At 42.6% G+C, this 21,196-nt stretch overlaps 1 protein-coding gene across 1 annotated transcript; it reads right to left on the minus strand.

Moving 5' to 3' along the window:
- Positions 1 to 4,628: 4,628 nt before the first annotated feature.
- C1R (complement C1r) lies at positions 4,629 to 19,705 on the minus strand. The gene is made up of 11 exons (XM_081061077.1): positions 19,543 to 19,705; positions 18,615 to 18,843; positions 17,197 to 17,389; positions 16,728 to 16,874; positions 16,431 to 16,627; positions 15,990 to 16,137; positions 15,758 to 15,879; positions 14,001 to 14,079; positions 13,488 to 13,643; positions 6,152 to 6,226; positions 4,629 to 5,707 (listed from the first exon to the last, which is right to left on the minus strand). Coding segments are annotated over exons 1-11 (2,118 nt in total). The 5' UTR covers positions 19,545 to 19,705; the 3' UTR covers positions 4,629 to 4,937.
- Between the last annotated feature and the right edge of the window lie 1,491 nt (positions 19,706 to 21,196).

Below are 21,196 nucleotides of genomic sequence, written 5' to 3' on the forward strand. Positions count from 1 at the left end.
TTATTAGTTCTAACAATCTGTTTTGGTGGCATCTTTACGGTTTTCTATATATATTACAATTTCATCCACAAATAGAGTCAATTTTACTTCTTTCTTTTTGATATGGATGCCTTTTATTTCTTTTTCTTAGCTAATTGCTTTGGCTAGGACCTCTAGTACTATATTGAATAAAACTGGTGAGAGTGGGCATATTTGCCTTGTTCCTGTTCTTACAGGAAAAGCTTTCAGTTTTTCACTGTTTAGTATGTTAGCTGTGGACTTGTCATATATGGCCTTTGTTATGTTGAGTTATGTGACCTCTATATCCAGTTTGTTGAGAGTTTTTATCATGAAAGAATGTTGAATTTTGTCAAATGCTTTTGCTGCATCTATTGAGATGATCACATGACTTTTATCCTTTATTATGTTAATGTGGTGTACACATTGATTTGTGGATATCGAACCATCCTTGCAGCCCTGGAATAAATCACACTTGATCATAGGGTATGATCCTTTTAATATACTGTTGAGTTTGGTTTGCTAATATTTTATTGAGGATGTTTTTGCATCTATATCCATCAGGGATATTGACCTGTAATTTTCTTTTCTTGTAGTGTCCTTGTCTGGCTTTCATATCAGGATAATTCTGGCCTTGTAAAATGAGTTTGGAAGTATTCCCTCCTCTTCTATTTTTGGAAGAGTTTGAAAAGGATTGGCATTAATCTTCTTTAAATGTTTGGTAGAATTCAGCAGTGAAGACATCTGCTTCTGGGCTTTTGTTTGTTGGGAGGTTTTTGACTACTGATTCAATCTCTTTGCTAGTAATTGTCCTGTTTAGACTGTGTATTTCTTCATGATTCAGTCTTAGTATGTTGTATGTTTATAGAAATTTATCTGTTTCTTTTTAGGTTGTCCAGTTCATTGGCATATAATTGTTCATACTAGTCTTTTATAATCTGTTGTATTTGTGTGGTATTCATTGTAATGTCTCCTCTTTCATTTATAATTTTATGTATTTGAGTCCTCTCTCTTTTTTTCCCCTACCCACTCTGGCTGAAGCTGTTGTTTCCAGTCTAGTTCTGTGTAGGACACAGCTCCCTGGCCCATGCTGGTATTATGAGCCTTACACTCCCCGCAGCTGAGGCAGTCAGCCGCTAGTTGGCGGCTGCCAGCCGCTCACGATGGCTGCCGGCCACTCACAGAGGCACACAGTAACCCATGGCAGCACACAGCAGCCAGCCGCAACACACAGCAGCCCACACCAACCTCTGGCTGGTCCCCGCCGCCCAGCTCCAGGGAGAGCTATTGTTCATAATCTTAGCTGTAGAGGGCGCAGCTCACTGGCCCATGAGCGACCTCGGCGTTAGGAGCACGGTGCTCCAACCACCTGAGCCACCCGGCTGGCCCATGTCTCTCTTTTTTTATTGGTAAATCTAGCTAAAGGTTTTGTTTATTTTATTTTTTTCAAAAAAATCAGCTCTTAGTTTCAGTGATCTTTTCTGTTATCTTTTTAGTCTCTATTTCATATATTTCTACTCTAATCTTTATTTTCTTCCTTCTACTAACTTTGGGCTTAGTTTATTCTTCCTATTCTAGTTCCCTGAGGTGTAAAGTTAGGTTGTTTATTTGAGATTTTTCTTGCTTCTTAATGTAAGCATTTATCACTATAAATTTCCCTCTTAGAAGAACTGCTTTTGCTGCATCCCATAAGTTTTGGTATGTTGTATTTCCATTTTCATTTGTCTCAAGATATGTTTTGATTTCTCTTATAATTTCTTCTTTGACCATTGGTTCTTCAGGAGGATGTCGTTTAATCTCCTCATACATGTGAATTTTCAAGTTTTCTTCTTGTAACTGATTTCTTGTTTTATACCACTGTGGTTGGAAAAGATACTTGATATGACTTCAAGCTTCTTACATTTATTAAGACTTGTTTCATGACCTTACGTATGATCCATTCTGGAGAATGTTCCACATATGTTTGGGAAGAATGTGCATTCTTTTGCATTTGGATGGAATGTTCTGTATGCATCTGCTAAGACCATCTGATCTAATGCGTCATTGAAGGCCAAAGTTTCCTTATTGATATTCTTTTTTTTAAAATTTTTATTGGGGAATATTGGGGAACAGTGTGTTTTTCCAGGGCCCATCATCTCCAAGTCATTGTCCTTCAATCTAGTTGTGGAGGGCACAGCTCAACTCTAAGTCCAGATGCTGTTTTCAATTTTCAGTTGTGGTGACACAGCCCACATCCCCTGCAGGAATTGAACCGGCAACCTTGTTGTTAAGAGCTCATCCTGTAACCAACTGAGCTAACTGGCAGCGTCTTTGCTGACCTTTTTTGATATCAGAGGGATTATTCATTATGAATTTGTACCAACTGGACAAACAGTTAACCAAGTTTACTATTTGGAAGTGCTGAAAGGCTGTGTGAAAAAGGTAGATGATCTGAAATTTTTGCCAACAATTAATGGCTCTTGCATCACAATAATACACAGCAATGTTTGTGAGGGAGTTTTTAGCTAGTAAACAAGTAAATGTTTTGGAACACCTTCCCTACTCACCTGATCTGGCCCCCAAAGACTTCTTTTTTTACCCAAAGATAAATATTGAAAGGAAGACATTTTGATGACATTCAGGACTTTAAGGGTAATAGGATGAAAGCTCTTATGGCCATTCAAGAAAAAGAGTTCCAAAATTGCTTTGAAGGGTGGAGTAGGTGCTGGTATTGGTGCACAGCTTCCCAAAGGGAATACTTCAAAGGTGACCATAGTGATATTCAGAAAAGAGGTATGTAGCAATTTTGCTAGGATGAGCTCGCGAACTTAATTGTCAGACCTTGTATATCCACTCTTATTTTTTATGCAAGTGGTATGGTAGTATTTTATATACACTGTTCTGCTTCTTACTTTTTTCGTTTATTTATCTTGGAAATTGACTGGCTACGTTGTATTCCATTATTTGGATGTTTCATAATTTACTTGAAACTTTGGTACCAGACCTTGCAGAATTCAGGATTTGAATACTTTGCTATTGAAAACAATGCTGCAGTGACTATTCTGACATGTATTCTTACATGTCATTTATCTCATATGTGAGAGTATCTGTGGGAAAAGTTCCTGGAAGTGGAATTGCTGTCTCAAAGGCACATGCATTTGTAATTTTGATTATATGTTGCCAAATTGCTTTTTAAAATTTGTACCAATTTATATTCCAAAAAGCAACACATGAGTGACTATTTTCTCTGTGTTGTCACCTACACAGTATATTATGTTTGCCAGTCTTATAGGTAGAGGTTGTGTCTTAATTTAAATATTTTCTTAATGAGTTAAGTTAAGCCTCAAAGCCCAAAAGCATTTGTATTTTCTTTTCTGTCAATTGTCTATTCTTAAGGCATTGGTTTTGTCCTTATTTTTCTACTCTAGTGCACTTGAAGGATAAAATACACATAACTATGGGGGAGGGGAATGGAAACCAGGAACATCAGAACAGTCACTGGACTGTCCTGGGTCACCTTTGATGATCACAATAAAGACAAATGACTTAGAATCTTAAATTTGCCTGGAACCTTAGACATAATATAATTCAATTTTTCAGTTTTAGCTTTTGTGTTCACCACCTCCATCTCCTTCATCCACTCCACTCTCACCTCCATTAGAATCCTGGGGGTGCTTCACTTCTGAAAACATTTCTAACCACTAAGAAAATTACAATCAACATATGCCCCTCAAATGTACTGTACACCACTGTGTATGCTTTTGTGTTGACTATATGAAAAGTCTTCCTGTCATTTCTACCTATACAAGTCCACACTCCTGCAATACACAATCCTGACATCTCAAGTGCTCTTAAAAACTGAAAGTGTTTTAATAAGTTTGGCACCTAAATTTATTTAGTGGCAAAAATCTGACCTGAGTTGATGGGTTGCAATTTAGAGTATTTATCTCACATTTCAAATGTTTTTCAGAAGAATTATTTGCTTTTACAGGATGCTGCTTTAGCCTGTTGGGGACATTACCCAATAGTATATTACATTTCTGAAATTTGTAAAATCTTGGATATTGAAAGGCACTTGGCCCTGAGGACCAGGTTAGGGATTGTGGACCTGCATTTGAATTTAAAAACTCGTCTTTACTTGGTGAGGTTTTAATGCTGCACTGGTCTTCTTAAATTTAGGCCTGGGTGTGTTGGCTTACGTAAATTTATTCAAACAAGTCAAGAAGAGTCAGTTGTGCAATAACATCATGATAATGTTCTATTATAAATATTTACTATGCTTATCCCAGTTTTGGGTCTTTCTCTGACCTTTACATGTATCTTAAGGAATATAAGTTATTTAGGAATATTGTTAATGATTCACTTTGGAAACAGAAATTTCACACCATTCCTATCTTAAGGAATATTTTGAAATTGGAGCTATTAAAAAATCTGTTATATTTGCAACTATGTATATGGGAAAATCAGAGTTTTCTTCATATTATATGATCAAAACAAAATACAGAAATAAATAATCTACAACCCTAATTGTAAATGTGTATTTTTTGCATAAAGTTAATTGTGCTCATTGCCCTCTTAAGTAGATATTTTAAATATGGCCACATTAAATATTTTTATACTGATCAAATGCTGCTTTTAACTCATTTTACACACTGGAATTTCTCATAAACTTTTATTTGGAAAGAATTTTATTCAATTACCCAATGGTATAAAAATAGAATAGGACAGTGATAACTAGAGATTGTAGAACACATCTTCTGCAATCCTTGGAGGAAAGAAAGGTGATCTTTGGATTGTTTCAGGTGAAGAATGTGGATGGGATTACAGAAAAGAGAATTTATTTCACACAGTGTCTTTCTGCATCAGTGATTTTAATGTGGATTCTTAGTGGTTATAAACAATGTCAGATAATTTTTTTATATAACACTGCTCTCTGGATCCTGACCAAGTAAATTCTGGGCTCAGCCTTCCTCCTCCATCTCTTTCTTGATCCAGTCCACGTAGTTGAGTAATTTGGTGTAGAAACCATACCCCTTGCTACACCCGATGCCCCAGGATACAATGCCCGTGGCCACCCAGCGGTCATTGTTCCTATCCCTCACTGCAAAGACCCCCCCACTATCCCCCTGACACGCATCCTGCTTTAGAGTCGGGTCCCCAGCACAGAACATGCTTTGAGAAAACACGTCGTTCCTATTTTTACCCCGGAGCCACCTCTCACATGCCTCTCGCTTAGCTACCGGCAGACGGACAAATCTGAGGTCGTTTGCAATCCTCTCCTCCATTATCCCAAAACCACTGACATAGCCCATGAGACCCCTGTCATAGAAGGTCTCGTTGTCAGGGAGGCAGATGGGGAGGAGGTTGGGGCCTAGGGTGACACTATTTTCCAGTTCCAGAAGGGCGATGTCCCCCTCAAAATTGTGGGACTCATCCTGGCGGTAGTCTGGGTGGATGCTGACTCGGCGGACAGGGTGGTTTCCTAGTTTTGTGATCTCTTCCACGCTTACGTGGCCCAGGAACACATCCACCGAGGCATTGGTTTGGGTGTTGTGTTCCTTGGGGTAGAGGGTGTGGGCAGCTGTGAGGATCCAGCGATCGCCCAGCAAGGCTCCGCCCCCTCGCCCATGGATGTTGGTGAATGCCTGCCAGGGGAAGTTGCCCATCTTTGCTTGTTGCCCTCCAATGATGCGCTGCTTCTCTTCCACAGGGTGGACCGGTTTCCCACACACTGGAGAAGAGAGACAGCGAAAGCAAGGACAAGTCAGCTCCAGTCACCCCCTTTTCCCTCCTTTAGTCAGTTAGTTCCTCTTTCATCCCCTCTTACTGGCTCTTTCTCCTCCCATTCCATAAGCCCATCTCTGGCCTATTGTCAGCTTCTTCTCCTTGTTCTCGTTTATTTCTTCCTGGGGTTTTTCTTGCTGTTTTTATTCCCTAATTTCTCATCTGCTCAGTGAAAATGCTGGAATGTCAGGACAGCCCCCAGTTCTCTTGGTCTCTCTTTCCCTTTCTCCTGGAACATCTCCCCTCCTTTTCCATTACTCCTTGAGTCTATTTTTGACTTCAAGCTGGAGTGTCTCTCCACTTACTTTGTCTCCATTCTCTGTGAATGCTTTTTCTGAGGCCCTGCAAAGTGGAAAGTCACTGAAGATGGACCCAAAGGGTTTCCACTCACCTGGCAAACACCGAGGAATCTTCTCTCCTTCCTGTTCATTCTTCCAAATGCCCTGTGCTGTGCATGTATACATTCCTGAAGGAAAGGGAGCTATGATCAGATTGGGAGGTGGATGGCAGGAAAACCAGGTTGCAGAGGTCAGTGATCACTGTGTATGTTGGACAGGGCTGGGGAGAATTGGAACCAGCATGGACAAGCATCAAACGAAAGGTTCAACTATATCAGGATGGAGTATCAAAAGTGTTAAGAGGCTCCATTCATATTTTTTTGTTTTAATGTTATGTGAAAATATCAGAATACTTAGCTGTATATGTTTGATGTGATCCCTATTTGTGAAAATAGACACAAAAACCTAGAACGAACATATTAAAATCTTATCAATGACTGTATCTTGGTAATGGGATTGTAGATAAAAATGGTGACTACATTTTCTGATTGCTGACAATGTGCCATGCTTGTTGCTAAGCATTTTATTTGCATTATCTCATTTAAGTGTCACAGTGATGCCTGCAGGTATGCATTATTACCCTAATTTCATAGGCAAGGAAACTGAGCTTAAATAATTTATACAAGGTCATATAACTTCTAAGTTCTAGAACCAAGATGCGAAGTGAGGTTTGCCTGACTTCAAAGCCCAGCTCTTAAATAATGCCTATAAGATATACACAACCTTGCTAGGGCTCCGCTCACGGCCCGCAGGGCTGAGGGGGCAGCATACAAAACCGCTGAACCCAACACTCGCTCACGGCAGACCTCGGAGCAAAGACTGAGGGAAGAGGGCTGAAATCGGTGGTTTAAGCCCTCACTGCCGAGCGGAGAACGGAAGCCCTAGGCACGGAGACTAGCCGCCCCCTCCCTACCCTCCCAGAGCTCGCCCCGCCCCCACCTGCCCGGTGCTAGAAGCGATAAAGTAGCAGTGTCGGATCAAAGGACAGAATATTTGCTGCTCTGAGAACTGTGGACCGCAGACACAGATTCGCAGCTCAACTAGTTCCGGCAAAGGGGAGGGAGCTGTGGAAGCAGGACTGGCTGTGGTGGTGGTCGCCGCCATTGCTCTGGGCCACCTCTCACAACTCACCCCGCCCCTGGCCCCACCTATCTGGGCGGATCCCTGCAGGAGTAAACAGAACTGCTGAAACAAACGGGCTCTGAATCTGGTGCAGAAAGAGCTTTGGAACTCCAAAAGCTCTTCGCATACCTATCAACCTGTTGCAGAAGACACTCCTGTAGATGTCTAGGAAGAGAAATAGTAAATCAGTGATTGCCATGAATAACCAAGGCAACAAGATAGCTCAGAAAGAAAGTGAAAAGTCTCCAGAAAAGGAACTTAGAGATATGGACCTTTGTGATTTAAATGACAGAGAATTCAAGATCGCAATTCTGAAAAAACTGAACGAGATGCAAGAAAACACAGAAAGGCAGTTTAATGAACTCAGAAACACAATCAAAGAACACCATGAGCATTTTACAAAAGAGATTGAAATCTTGAAAAAGAACCAAATAGAATTTCTGGAGATTAAGAACTCAATAGAAGAAATTAACAATAAAATATCCAGCTTAGGTAGTAGAGTTGACCAGATGGAGGAAAGAATCAGTGACATCGAAGATAGGAACCTGGAATTTACACAGAGGGAAGAAGAAAGAGACTTGAGACTTAAAAGAAATGAAAGAACTCTACAAGAACTTTCTGACTCCATCAGAAAGAGCAATATAAGAATAATGGGCATACCAGAAGGAGAAGAAAGAGGGAAGGGAACAGAGAATATATTCAAACAAATCGTCGATGAGAACTTCCCAAACTTGTGGACAGAACTGGATCCTCGAATCCAAGAAGCAAATAGAACACCTAATTACCTCAATCCCAACAGGCCTTCACCAAGGCACATTGTATTGAAGCTGTCTAAAATCAATGATAAAGAAAGAATCCTCAAGGCAGCCAGGGAAAAGAAGACGGTAACTTACAAAGGAAAGCCCATTAGATTATCATCAGATTTTTCAGCAGAAACTCTACAAGCTAGGAGGGAATGGAACCAAATATTCAAACTATTGAAAGAGAGAAATCATGAGCCAAGAATAATATATCCAGCAAAGATCTCCTTTAGATATGAAGGAGGAATAAAGACCTTTCCAGACATCCAGAAGCTGAGGGAATTTTCTAATACACGACCTGCACTACAAGAAATACTAAAGGAGGCTATTAGACCACCATCAACAGGGACAACTTGTGGCAACCAAAACATAAAAAGGGGGAGCGTAAAGGCCTGAACTGGAATATGGGAATAGAGAAAGTAAGCGTACTGAAGAAACTGGAATACTCTAAATATCAAACTTTCTTTTACATAAACTCAAGGGTAACCACTCAAAAAAAATCCAGAACTGAAATATATACTGTAGTAAAAGAAGAAACAGAGGGAAACATCATAGAATACTACCACACAGAAATAACAGACAACAACAAAAAGGCAAAGAAACAATGGAGACACAACCTTACCAGAAAACTAAAGACAGAATGACAGGAAATCCTCACATATCAATAATCACCCTAAATGTAAATGGACTGAACTCACCAATAAAGAGACACAGAGTAGCAGATTGGATCAAAAAACTAAACCCAACCATATGCTGCCTACAAGAGACACATCTCAGCTACAAGGACAAGCATAGACTCAAAGTGAAAGGGTGGAAATTGACACTTCAAGCAAATGGTACCCAGAAAAAATCAGGTGTAGCCATAATGATTTCCGATGAAACAGACTTCAGGGTGAAAAAGATAACAAGAGACAAAGATGGACATTTCATAATGGTAAAGGGGACTATACAACAAGAAGACATAACAGTCATCAATATTTATGCCCCCAATCAGGGAGCACCGAAATATACCAAGCAACTACTAACAGAACTAAAGGGAGAAATTGACCAAAACACAATTATACTAGGGGACTTAAATACATCATTGACAGCTATGGATAGATCATCCAAACAGAAGATAAATAACGAAATCGCAGCCCTAAATGACACATTAGATGAATTGGACATAATTGACATATATAGAGCACTTCATCCTAAAACATCAGACTATACATTCTTTTCTAGTGTACATGGAACATTCTCAAGGATAGACCATATATTGGGACACAAAATCAGCCTCAGCAAATTTAAGAAGATTGAAATCATACCAAGCATATTCTCTGATCACAAAGCTTTGAAATTGGATATCAACTGCAAAAAGAAAGCAGGAAAAAGCACAAATACATGGAGATTAAACAACATACTTTTAAAGAACGACTGGGTCAAAGAAGAAATTAGAGGAGAGCTCAAAAGATACATAGAAACAAATGACAATGAAAATACATCCTACCAAAATTTTTGGGATGCCGCGAAAGCAGTTTTAAGAGGGAAATTTATATCATTACAGGCCTATCTCAAGAAACAAGAAAAATCCCAAATAAATAACCTCATGTTACACCTTAAAAAACTAGAAAAAGAAGAACAAGCGAAACCCAAGGTCAGCAGAAGAAAGGAAATAACAAAAATCAGAGCAGAACTAAATGAAATAGAGAACAAAAAGACAATAGAAAAAATTAATGTGACAAAAAGCTGGTTCTTTGAAAAGATTAACAAAATCGACAAACCCTTGGCTAGACTCACTAAGATAAAAAGAGAGAAGACACTAATTAACAAAATCAGAAATGAAAAAGGGGAAGTTATCACGGACACCACAGAAATACAAAGGATTATCCAAGAATACTATGAAGGACTATATGCCACCAAATTTAATAACTTAGAAGAAATGGACAAGTTCTTAGAAACATATAGCCTTCCAAGGCTGAACCAAGAAGAAGTGGAAAATCTAAACAGGCCGATCACCAGTAACGAAATTGAATCAGTCATCAAAAACCTTCCCAAAAGCAAAACTCCTGGACCAGATGGCTTCACCAGTGAATTCTACCAAACCTTCAAAGAGGATCTAATATCAATCCTGCTCAAACTCTTCCAAAAAATTGAAGAAGAGTCAGTACTCCCTAACTCATTTTATGAGGCCAACATTACCCTGATACCAAAACCTGGTAAGGACAACACAAAAAAAGAAAACTACAGACCTATATCTCTGATGAATACAGATGCTAAAATCCTAAACAAAATTCTAGCAAATCGAATACAACAATGCATTAAAAAGATTATTCATCACGACCAAGTGGGGTTCATCCCCGGGGCACAAGGATGGTTCAACATTCGCAAATCCATCAATGTGATACATCACATAAACAAAATAAAGGACAAAAATCATATGATTCTATCAATTGATGCAGAAAAAGCATTTGATAAGATACAACATCCATTTATGATTAAAACACTTACTAAAATTGGTATAGAAGGAAAATACCTCAACATAATAAAGGCCATATACGACAAGCCCTCAGCTAACCTCATAATTAATGGTGAAAAGCTGAAGCCCTTTGCTCTACGTTCAGGAACACGACAAGGTTGTCCCCTATCACCTCTGCTTTTCAACATAGTGTTGGAAGTCCTCGCCAGAGCTATCAGGCAAGAGAAAGAAATAAAAGGCATCCAAATTGGGAATGAAGAAGTTAAATTGTCACTCTTTGCAGATGACATGATGCTATACATAGAAAACCCTAAAGACTCCACCAAAAAGCTATTAGAAACAATCAATGAATATAGTAAAGTTGCTGGCTACAAAATCAACGTACAAAAGTCCATTGCTTTCCTATATACCAACAATGAAATCTCAGAAAAAGAGATAGAAAAAACAATTCCTTTTGCAATTGCAGCAAAAAGAATAAAATACCTAGGAATAAACTTAACCAAGGATGTGAAGGATTTATATGCTGAAAACTATAAGACATTTTTGAAAGAAATTGAAGAAGACACAAAGAAATGGAAAGACATTCCGTGCTCATGGATTGGAAGAATCAACATAGTTAAAATGGCCATATTACCCAAAGCCATATACAGATTTAATGCAATCCCCATTAAAATCCCAATGGCATTTTTTAAAGAAATAGAACAAAAAATCATCAGATTTGTTTGGAACCACAAAAGACCCCGAATAGCCAAAGCAATATTAAAAAAAAAGAACAATACTGGAGGTATTACACTCCCTGATTTTTCCTTGTACTACAGGGCTACAATAATCAAAACAGCTTGGTATTGGCGGAAAAACAGACACATAGACCAATGGAATAGAATTGAGAACCCAGAAATAAAACCATATAAATATGGACAGATAATTTTTGACAAAGAACATACAAAAAACATACAATGGAAAAAAGACAGCCTCTTCAATAAATGGTGCTGGCAGAATTGGATAGCTACGTGCAAAAGAATAAAACTGGACTGCTATCTGTCACCATGTACCAAAATTAATTCAAAATGGATCAAAGACTTAAGCATAAGACCTGACACAATAAACTGCATTGAAGAAAACATAGGTACTAAACTTATGGATCTTGGGTTCAAAGAGCATTTTATGAATTTGACTCCAAAGGCAATGGAAGTAAAAACTAAAATAAACAAATGGGATTATATGAAATTGAAAAGCTTCTGCACAGCAAAAGAAACTATTGACAAAATAATGAGGCAACCAACTGAATGGGAGAAGATTTTCGCAAACAGTTCCTCTGATAAGGGGCTAATATCCAAAATATACAAGGAACTCATGAAACTCAACAACAAAAAAACAAACAACCCAATTGAAAAATGGACAGAGGACCTGAAGAGACATTTCTCCAAAGAGGATATACAAATGGCAAATAGACATATGAAAAAATGCTCAACATCGCTAATCATCAGAGAAATGCAAATGAAAACCACAATGAGATATCACCTCACCCCAGTCAGAATGGCTTTCATCAACAAAACAAATAGTAACAAGTGTTGGAGAGGCTGTGGAGAAAAAGGAACTCTCATACACTGTTGGTGGGAATGCAGACTGGTGCAGCCGCTATGGAAGGCAGTGTGGAGGTTCCTCAAGAAATTACGAATAGAATTACCATATGACCCAGCAATCGCTCTCCTGGGTATCTACCCCAAAAATATAAAAGCATTTCTCTATAGAGACACGTGTACGCCAATGTTCATTGCAGCTTTGTTTACGGTGGCCAAGACATGGAAACAACCAAAATGTCCTTCGATAGATGAATGGATAAAGAAGTTGTGGTACATATACACAATGGAATACTATTCGGCGTTAAGGAAAGATGATATAGGAACATTTGTGACAACATGGATGGATCTCGAGAGAATAATGCTAAGTGAAACAAGTCAGACAGAAAAAGCAGAGAACCCTATGATTTCACTGATATGTGGTATATAAACCAAAAAGAACAAGACAAACAAATGAGAAACAAAAACTCATAGACACAGACAATAATTTAGTGGTTACCAGAGGGTAAGGGGGTGGGGGGTGGGTGATGAGGGTAAAGGGGATCAAATATATGGTGATGGAAGGAGAACTGACTCTGGGTGGTGAACACACAATGGGATTTATAGACGATGTAATACAGAATTGTACACCTGAAATCTATGTAAATTTACTAACAATTGTCACCCCAATAAAATTAATTAAAAAAAAAGAAAAAAAAAAAAGAAGGTGAAACCAATGGGGAAAAAAAAAAAGATATACACAACCTATAATAAGATATTTTTTCTTGCATGTTTTAAATCTAGAAAGCATGTGACTTCTTTTATTTAAAAAAAGTCTTAAAGATACCCATAGATGCATTTGAGAGTCATGTAGTAAAAATAAATGCAAAAAAACCACAACATTGCAGCCTGAAGAGGTATGTGGGGAGAATGTGGGGGGAAGTCCCACTGATATAGCTGTAATGGTGAGGATTGTTGTGCGGGTGTTGGTGATGGTAGTAATGATGGTAATTGTGCTGGTGTTGGTGTTGTTGGTAGTGATGATGTCTTTTTGTTATTGGTAGTGGTGGTGCTGGTGGTGATGGTAGTAGTGGTAGTATGATGGCGTTTGTAGTGGTGGTGATGGTGATTGCGGTGGTGGTGGTGGTGGTGATGTTGGAAGTGGGGGTGGTGGTGATGATGGCTGTGATAATGGTGATGGTGGTGGGGGTGCCAATCGTGGTGGTGGTGGTAAGAGGGAGCTGACTATGAGATTCGAGTCTTTCTTTGTATCACTCAGGTGCCTCCTTCTTCAACCTTATTAGATGCCTCTTGGCACTGTACTTTAGGCCCCTGAAACCAGTGTCTTGGGCAGATCTTGATATACAGTCCTTAGGGATTCTATCAGAAGAAATCTCAGATGTCTCTAGCAGATGGAAGGGAGAAAACTGCCATTTGCATGGGTCCTTACCTCTCTCAGACTCGCTGCTACCATCTCTGGTCTTCATCTTGTAATATGGTTCCTGGCAATAGTACTGGATACGAGCCTGGTAGGTGTTTACCCCCTTTGTGGTGGTATAATTGAAGGCCCCATTAGGCAGGTTTCGAGGCTGTCCACAGTCCTTGACTGGGAGAGAACAGAAGGCCATGTGAAAGCTGACAATGATTGTACTGGAACTTCAGTGGGAGGAATATGAATTCTCTGCCCACAGAACAGGCTGAGAACGTCAGGGAAATATGGTCAGTGAGGGGCACTTGCGATGGATGGGAAATGGATAGAGTGAAATTCAGTTCTTGGTAGAGACCATCAATCCAGCTGAGATGAGGGCTGCCTCCTGAGATGGGCCATAGGTTTCAAAGGACAAGTCAAGGATCTTTTGGAGAAAGGCTTAATACAGACCCACTCTTCACTTCTCAGCCTAGGTCCCCAAGACTAGGGGGTGGAAAGTCCCCAGGGGCAGACACATCCTGAGTTGTGACTTACTCTTGCACCTGGGCATGGCACGATGCCATGTGCCATCATCCTGGCAGACAGCTGTGAAGGAGAGCAGTACCTGGTTCCCCTGTTTGAGCAGAGGTAGACGTGCCATTAGTACAAGGTGGCATTACAGCTCGCTTCCTGCCCTTTCCCACACAGTAGGAAGTGCAAAGACAGTTCTCAAGCTCTCAGACCTCAGCACCCCTGTGGATGTGGCTCTTTTGTCCTTCTCCCTAGACAGTCCTTCCTCTCAGACCAGAGTTACAAATGGGAGCACTGAGTCATACAGCAGAAAGTCAGAGAAAGGGCTAAAACTGTCAGACCCAATAATCCTCTCTCTAGGTAGACTCTTGTCTATTTCCATTGAGGTCCAGTTGAACCCCACAATTTTAAACTGAAAAAATAACAAGTCTGTTTGTGTGTTTTCTCTACATTGAAACAAAAGACTCTTCCCTGAAGTAGAGCCATGTTGCTCTCCCTGTGGAGTGCCCTGCCAGTCTATGCCTGCATCATTTCATCTCTCCTGATTTGCAGTTTTCTTAAGGGAAAGGGTCTTTCCCAAAATACTGGTGCAGGCCAGCCACTCTCTAGGGTGCTTGAGATGCTGATGTGTGAAGTGCTGCTGTAACTGAGGAGATAGTGGGGACAAGGCAAGAAAATGGCACCCTATGAAACGAAAAGTCATTGGACAATATGAATTTTATTAAGATCAACAATCACTCCAAAGAGTTAGCCCTGGAAAAGATTGCAAAAGAATGTGTGTGAGAATTAGGATGTCTGAGCAAAATATAAATAATGTGAGATACATTGTATGACTTGCTTTAAATTCTATGATGTGAATGGCCACTGCCAAGGTAAGGGTCGGGGTGGCACAGAACGGGAGGGTTGTAACACAAGCAAAGAGTATGTGAGTCTGCAGTCTTCTGAGCCCAGGACACCCAGTTCTCAACCATCAAATGTAAATAAATTCCATGAAGGCTGTGTGATGTGCGTTTCTTTTTACTGTACCTCCAGCATCTAACATACTGCCTGACAGTAAACACTAAAAATGTTTGTTAAATGAATTGATTACTACTTAAGGACGTACCAAAGGTCTCTTCTCTCATTCTGATTAGGTCTTCCAAGTGGATCTATTTAACAAAGATAGGTTGTCCAGTCATGTGTCCTTGGCCAGGGGTAATTCCAATTGTATGTTTTTCAAAATAGCATTTAAATTTACCAGCTTTTGTGAGATGGGCCAATGAATAAAACCACATTCTTTCCTGAGTTTGCAAAGAACTCAGGTGGGTCCATGGTCAGACCACCAACGTACATAAAAGAGCCCGAAACAAGAGGCAGAAGACTTGGTGCAGGTTCCCGCTGTACAAAATCACTGTGATATCAAGTGAATCACTCCTGGCGCTCCACTTCCGCCCCTGTCTTTTCAGTTCCTAATTCTACAATGAGTTGTTAGATTGTGTCATTAGTTCTTGAACTTGGCTATAATTAGAATCACCTTGGTAGCTTTAAACAGTCCCGATGCCCAGGTTGCACTCCATACTAGTGCAATCAGTCTCTAGCAGGGGACCCAGATATCAGTATTTTTTAGACTCCAAGAGTTTCCAATGTACAGTCAAGTTTGAGAGTTGGGAGACCAGGTGGCCCTTCCAACTCTAACATCTGTGATTCCACCTGGGGCTGAACCTAAATCTGCTGTGGGCCTATCCATCTGAATTACTCCTGGAATGCTGGGCCAGCTCTCTCCCTCAGCCCTGGGCTCTTACCTCCAAGAGCTGGTAGCCTTGTTTGCAGGTGACAATAAAGTAGTCACGGAACTGGTACTGAGGCTGCAGGTCCTGGATGATGGTGAACTCGTCTAGAGTCTTGGGCTGGGGGCACTTTATGACTGTGGGGGAGACCAGAGGGTACATTTGTTTCAGAGTCACTTGCCTTCTTTCTCCCCACCTGATCCTGCCCCATTGCTGGCCAGTGAGGGAGGCCCTCAGGTAACCTTACTTTCAGTGGTGTAGTGTAGCTTCCAGCCCCGGCTGTCCCCTGAGTCGTCTGTGAAGAACAGCAGATCCACGGCATTGCTGCTGGAATCAAGGGCAGCAGGCCTTTGCTTCCCACAGAATTCACCGATGTTCCTCCCACTGGCATAGATCTGGTGAGGGAGGAGTGAGGGTCATCTCCCCATTGCAGATATTTTCCCACAGGGCCGAGGTGGTGGTGGTGGTGGTGGGAATCTTGCTTTGTGTATGTTTTTAGCGGAAAGGGTAAAGGGGTTCACAGGACCCACTTCCAGTTGTGTGGGAGCTTGTCCAGCCCATGTGTGATGTTGGTCATTCTTGTCCCAATTGGCCAGACGAGCCAGCAGGTAGTAGGGATGAGAAGAGCCAAGTGGGGATAGGAAGGAGAGGGAAGGGTCTCTCTGGGGGTAGGGTAGGATGGCTGTACCTGCAGCTGGTCATAGGGGCAGTGTACTTGCTGGTGGTCATCGATTTCAAAAGGCTCCAGAAACTTGAGGTGGATGGTATGGCCCCGCTCCACCCTGATGCTGTAGTTGCAGCGCAGGTCAGGTGGGTAGGGCTGGGGGTACTCCAGGCTGGACACGTAGCCTGATGGCTCTGTGTACAGCTCATTGCTGCACTTGACTGTGAGAGCAGAGCAGGGAGAAGGTCATCAGGAGTCTCTCTGGCTGGCTCAGCAAGCTTTGCTTAGCCTCTGCCTCCCTCCCACACCACCCGTCCTCACCCTGGCAAGAATGCCTATTCTTCTGAAGCTCATAGCCTGTACGGCAGGAACAGAAGTAGCCACCAACATAGTTGTGACACAGGTGCTGGCACTTGGGCTGGATATTCTCCTCAACTGAGTTAAGCTGGGAAGCACATTCATCGAGGTCTGGAAGAGATTCCGGAAGGAAAGATTATATTCTTACCAGGGGACTTCTGCAGTAGTCCTGGTCTTAGAGAGGTCACTCGTCAGAGGCCTAAAGACCAAGTCAGCTCCTGGCCACCTGGACCTGCAGGCTTCTCTAATGCTTTCTGGGTACTGCCCAATGGGGACAGGGCCCAGGTTGATAGTCCTCTTCTGGAAAAAGCTCTCTTGAAGGAAAAAACAAGGAAGGCCAGGTTTCCTGCTTGTTTGGATTCAAGATTCCCTTCCTCTGGTCCCCATTCTGTATGACTGAGGCCTGTAAAAAGGGCACCCGGGGACCACTCACCCACAGCTTGGTAGTAGGCCAGGAAGCCCTTGTAGAACATGACGGTGCCATTTTCCTCATTGGAGAAGTCTGTGTGGAAGGTCAGTAGCATCTTGTTCCCTTGGGACATAAATTCCTTCTTTCCTGGGGGGTTGCCCAGTGGAGAACCCAGTTGCCCACAGAACCTCCCCAGGGTTTTCTTATCAGCAGAAATCTGGTGGAAGAAGGAGAAGGGTTAGGAAGAAGGGCTGTTGAGACATCCCATGTAGCAGGTCAGTGACTGTCCTCTTTCTCGGCCCGAGTGAATCATGCCCCATCGCTGGAATGGCCTCTGCCTGGACTCTACCTGCTGGGCTCTGGCTGTTGCAAACTTCTCCGGGTGACTTTCTCCTGCCCACCTGAGTCTCTCATTGGCTAACTCTTTGCACATTCTCTTGTGCCTGCTACATCGCCCCTTCCCTATTTATGTTCCCCCAGCATGTTTCAGAGCTTTCTTCATTCCCCTCCCCCCCCCCACCATGCCTGTCTTCCATTGGAATCCTGGTTGTCTCTACCCAGGCTTTATCATTCCTTCATTCCTAGAGCCTGGACTGGTCTGCTTTAATTTCTATCTTCTTATTCCACCTCACCTTATTCAAACTATTCACATTCAGCCATGCCTCCTGATATGTACAGCTGAATGTGAGCCTCTGGGGACGGGTACTGGCCTTAGCATCAGCAAGCATTGCCAAGCAGAAGATGTTCTTTCCCTCCATCCCATTCCTCACTATCCTTGCCACCAAGACCCTTCCTCTCAACACTGCAAACTTCTCAAGTCCTCTGGGCTAGAGATGTATCATTTTCATGTTATCCTCTCACAACCTCCAGGAGGTCTTCTAGGAATAGTATTTATTAGACATGTGTAGGCTCTACCTGAATCCTGAATCTAGAATTTCATTTTTATTGGATGTAGAAAAATGGGACTGGGATAGTACCCTTGGTTTTTACAGAGGTGAAGAGACTGATCCCATTGTCCCTGCTGAAGGCTATGCCTGAGCTACCACTGCACACATTTCTCTTCCCCATGTTGCTGTGTTTTTGATGAGGCGGCAATCATGGTGATATTTTCAATGGAAACAGGGAAGTGGTTTCTCAAAGACTCCCAGCAAGGAAACAGATGGGAAAGGCTTTTCTGACTCCTGTGGACAGTACGTTTCCTGAGAGTGGGACTGTACCTTCCCTCTTCTGTGTTTCTTTCCCAGTGCTCAGTGAGGGCTTCTAAAACCAGTGGACACCATCCATGGTATCACCTGACTCCCAGAACTCAACTGAGCCATCAGCTTTTACAGGGCTGAGGCTGTGTCCATGGGTGGAAAGTGCTATCCAGGGTGATTAGAGCACAAGTCTTCAGGTTCCAGAGACACCTAGCTCTCCCTTCCCCTCCCGACCTGACCTCCTACCTTGACATAGTCATAGAAACAGCCTTCAGAAGGCTCCAGGTCAAAATGCCAGAAGACGAGCTTCACCCTGTATCCTGTGGGGACCGTGATCACAGTGGTTGTCTCAAAGTTGTTGGGGTAAGGTTTGGGGTACAGAGGGGAAGTCACCTCCCCAAAGAGCTCCTGTGGGATGTGGATGGAGCCTCCCACCCTGCAGAACAGGACTGGCACCAGGATGTATAAAAGCCACCTGCCAAAAAGAAAGAGGGATCTGGAGGGCTGTTTGGACAGTGGCTGGGGCGGGGGATGGGATGGTTATACTGATGGGCATTTTCCTCTCTGTCCATTCTAGACCTCACAGATGCTCTAGATAGGGGTGGGTAGAGTGGGGAGGCCTGTCTCTGCAGCTGCTGTATTGGGTGTTCCTCCCCAGGGCAGTGTCCAGTCCAGAGGTCATCACACTGCCTTCACCTTTCTCCCCATCCTCCTCCCCTGCCCTGTCCCATCATTCCCCTCCCCTTCCCGGAATAAGGTTGGCTTGGGACCAGTTAATTGAGGGTGAGGGTTTTCAGTCACGGTTCTCTGAAAGGGTTCCCAAAGACTTAGCAAAGGCCTCTGGGAGAAATCGCCTATGGATTATGGGGAGATGCACGGAGGACAGCCCCCCATCTTGCTGCTCCCCTGCTATGAGCTGGGAGGAAGAAGGGGATATGTCCATAACCTCATATGTTTGAGGTCTCCTTTAGTCCTAGGAGAAAGGATGGGGATTATGTGTTTGTGTGTGTGCATGCGTGTGCACGCGTGTACACACTGGAATAGATAAGGGATATGGGGAGGGAAAGGCTGTTCCTGTCTCCCCGAATAAATTTGGGAGCAGGCTGCCTCCCGTGCCAAGGGTTCTCTTCTCTGATTTCTCCCTCCCTCCTTGATCCCCATCAGCCTTACTCACATTTCTCAAGTCCTGCTTTTTCAGATTCTGGACTCTCCCGATAGCTCTCATCCACTCTGTATGGAGGGAGAGAGCAGTCATGCAGAGGAGGCAAGGGGGAGGGAAGAATGACTGTGGAGCAGGAAGAGGGGACCATTCCCGGAGGAATGTTGTGGGGAATGAACTATTTGCATAAACAAAACCAAAAAAAAAAAAAAATCTGTTTCCAGTTTAATTTAGTTTTGGTTTTGAATTCCCTAATAGTGGTGCCACCTTCTGGCTTACACGGGAAGGGCTAATAAGATGGGTCAGTTTTTAGGAACAGGAAAGCCTTTAGTTGGGTGTCCAGATTTCCCGTTTTCTAAATCTGATCTGAATTCTCCATTTCTTCAGGGATCTTCCTAGGGACTGTTGCTATGTTTACAGGATTCCCACCCAAAGGGCAGCAGAAATCACAGCTGAGGGGATTCTCTTTTCTGATTGCCCTTTTCATTATTAACCTGATTCATCTTGTCCTTATGTCCTTAATCACCCAGCAGCCCTGATCTAGGAATGACTAGGGTTTCAATGTCCAGGATAATGTATTAACAACAGGGGGTAGGGCCGGCCCAGTGGCTCAGGCAGTTAGAGCTCCATGTTCCTAACTCCGAAGGCTGCTGGTTCGATTCCCACATGGACCAGTGGGCTCTCAACCACAAGGTTGCCGGTTCAACTCCTCGAGTCCCGCAAAGGATGGTGGGCTGTGCCCCCTGCAACTAGAAAACCGCAACTGGACCTGGAGCTGAGCTGCGCCCTCCAACTAAGACTGAAAGGACAACAACTTGACTTGGAGAAAAGGCCTGGAAGTACACACTGTTCCCCAATAAAGTCCTAAATCTTAAAAAAATAAATAAATAACGGGGTAGAGGAAGGCAGGGCAGCTGTGGAAAGAGAAGTTTGGTCGCATTGGGGCCCTGTCCTACGTCACTCATGAATGACATTTAGGGTGATCCCAAAGCTGCAGTGAGTCATTTTTAAGACCCTTCTTCTTCACCTCAATGAACTCAGGCCTGCCAATGAATTTGGCTTTTAGAGAAGTAAGGACAGCTGGGGAGGGGATAGAGACATTCTCTTTTCCTCAGCATCTGCTAAAGAGTTTGAGCCCCTGAGGGTCACAATTGCCTAGGGCTAGGCAAACAATGTGGTTATGGACCAAGAGACCAGAACCTTGGGAGGAGGAGAGTTCTTGTGTCTGCTGTCCACCAGGTCATAGTATCCTGTTTTAAAGGTTTGCTCTTTGTGGGAGCCTGTATTTGTCAACTCTCCATGGCTCAAATGCCCTATGGCACTGTGTTCCACAGGGAGGCCAAGGCTGCAGAGTAGGCGTCTGAGTTTTTAGGCCTCTGTAGTGTATCCTGCTTGTTTCCCGTATTAGATTCATTCCTCCATCCCTGCACCCACCCATCTACTCATTTATCGTTAATGGGAGACCTATTTAATGTGCCAGGCACTTTCCTAGGCCATGGATTGTGAGGACTCATGAGGATGGGGCAGTTCCCCATTAGGCAGTGACCAAGTCATCACTGAATATAGTTAGAATGGAGGCACACAGAAGATGCAAAATCAACTAAGGTCTGGAGGGTTTCTCCAGCAGGCTTATATGACAGAGTTGAGGAATGAATCTGATGACAGGGCT

This window comes from Rhinolophus hipposideros (genome assembly GCF_964194185.1).
Source record: "Rhinolophus hipposideros genome assembly, chromosome: 9".
Classification (NCBI taxonomy): Eukaryota; Metazoa; Chordata; class Mammalia; order Chiroptera; family Rhinolophidae; genus Rhinolophus; species Rhinolophus hipposideros.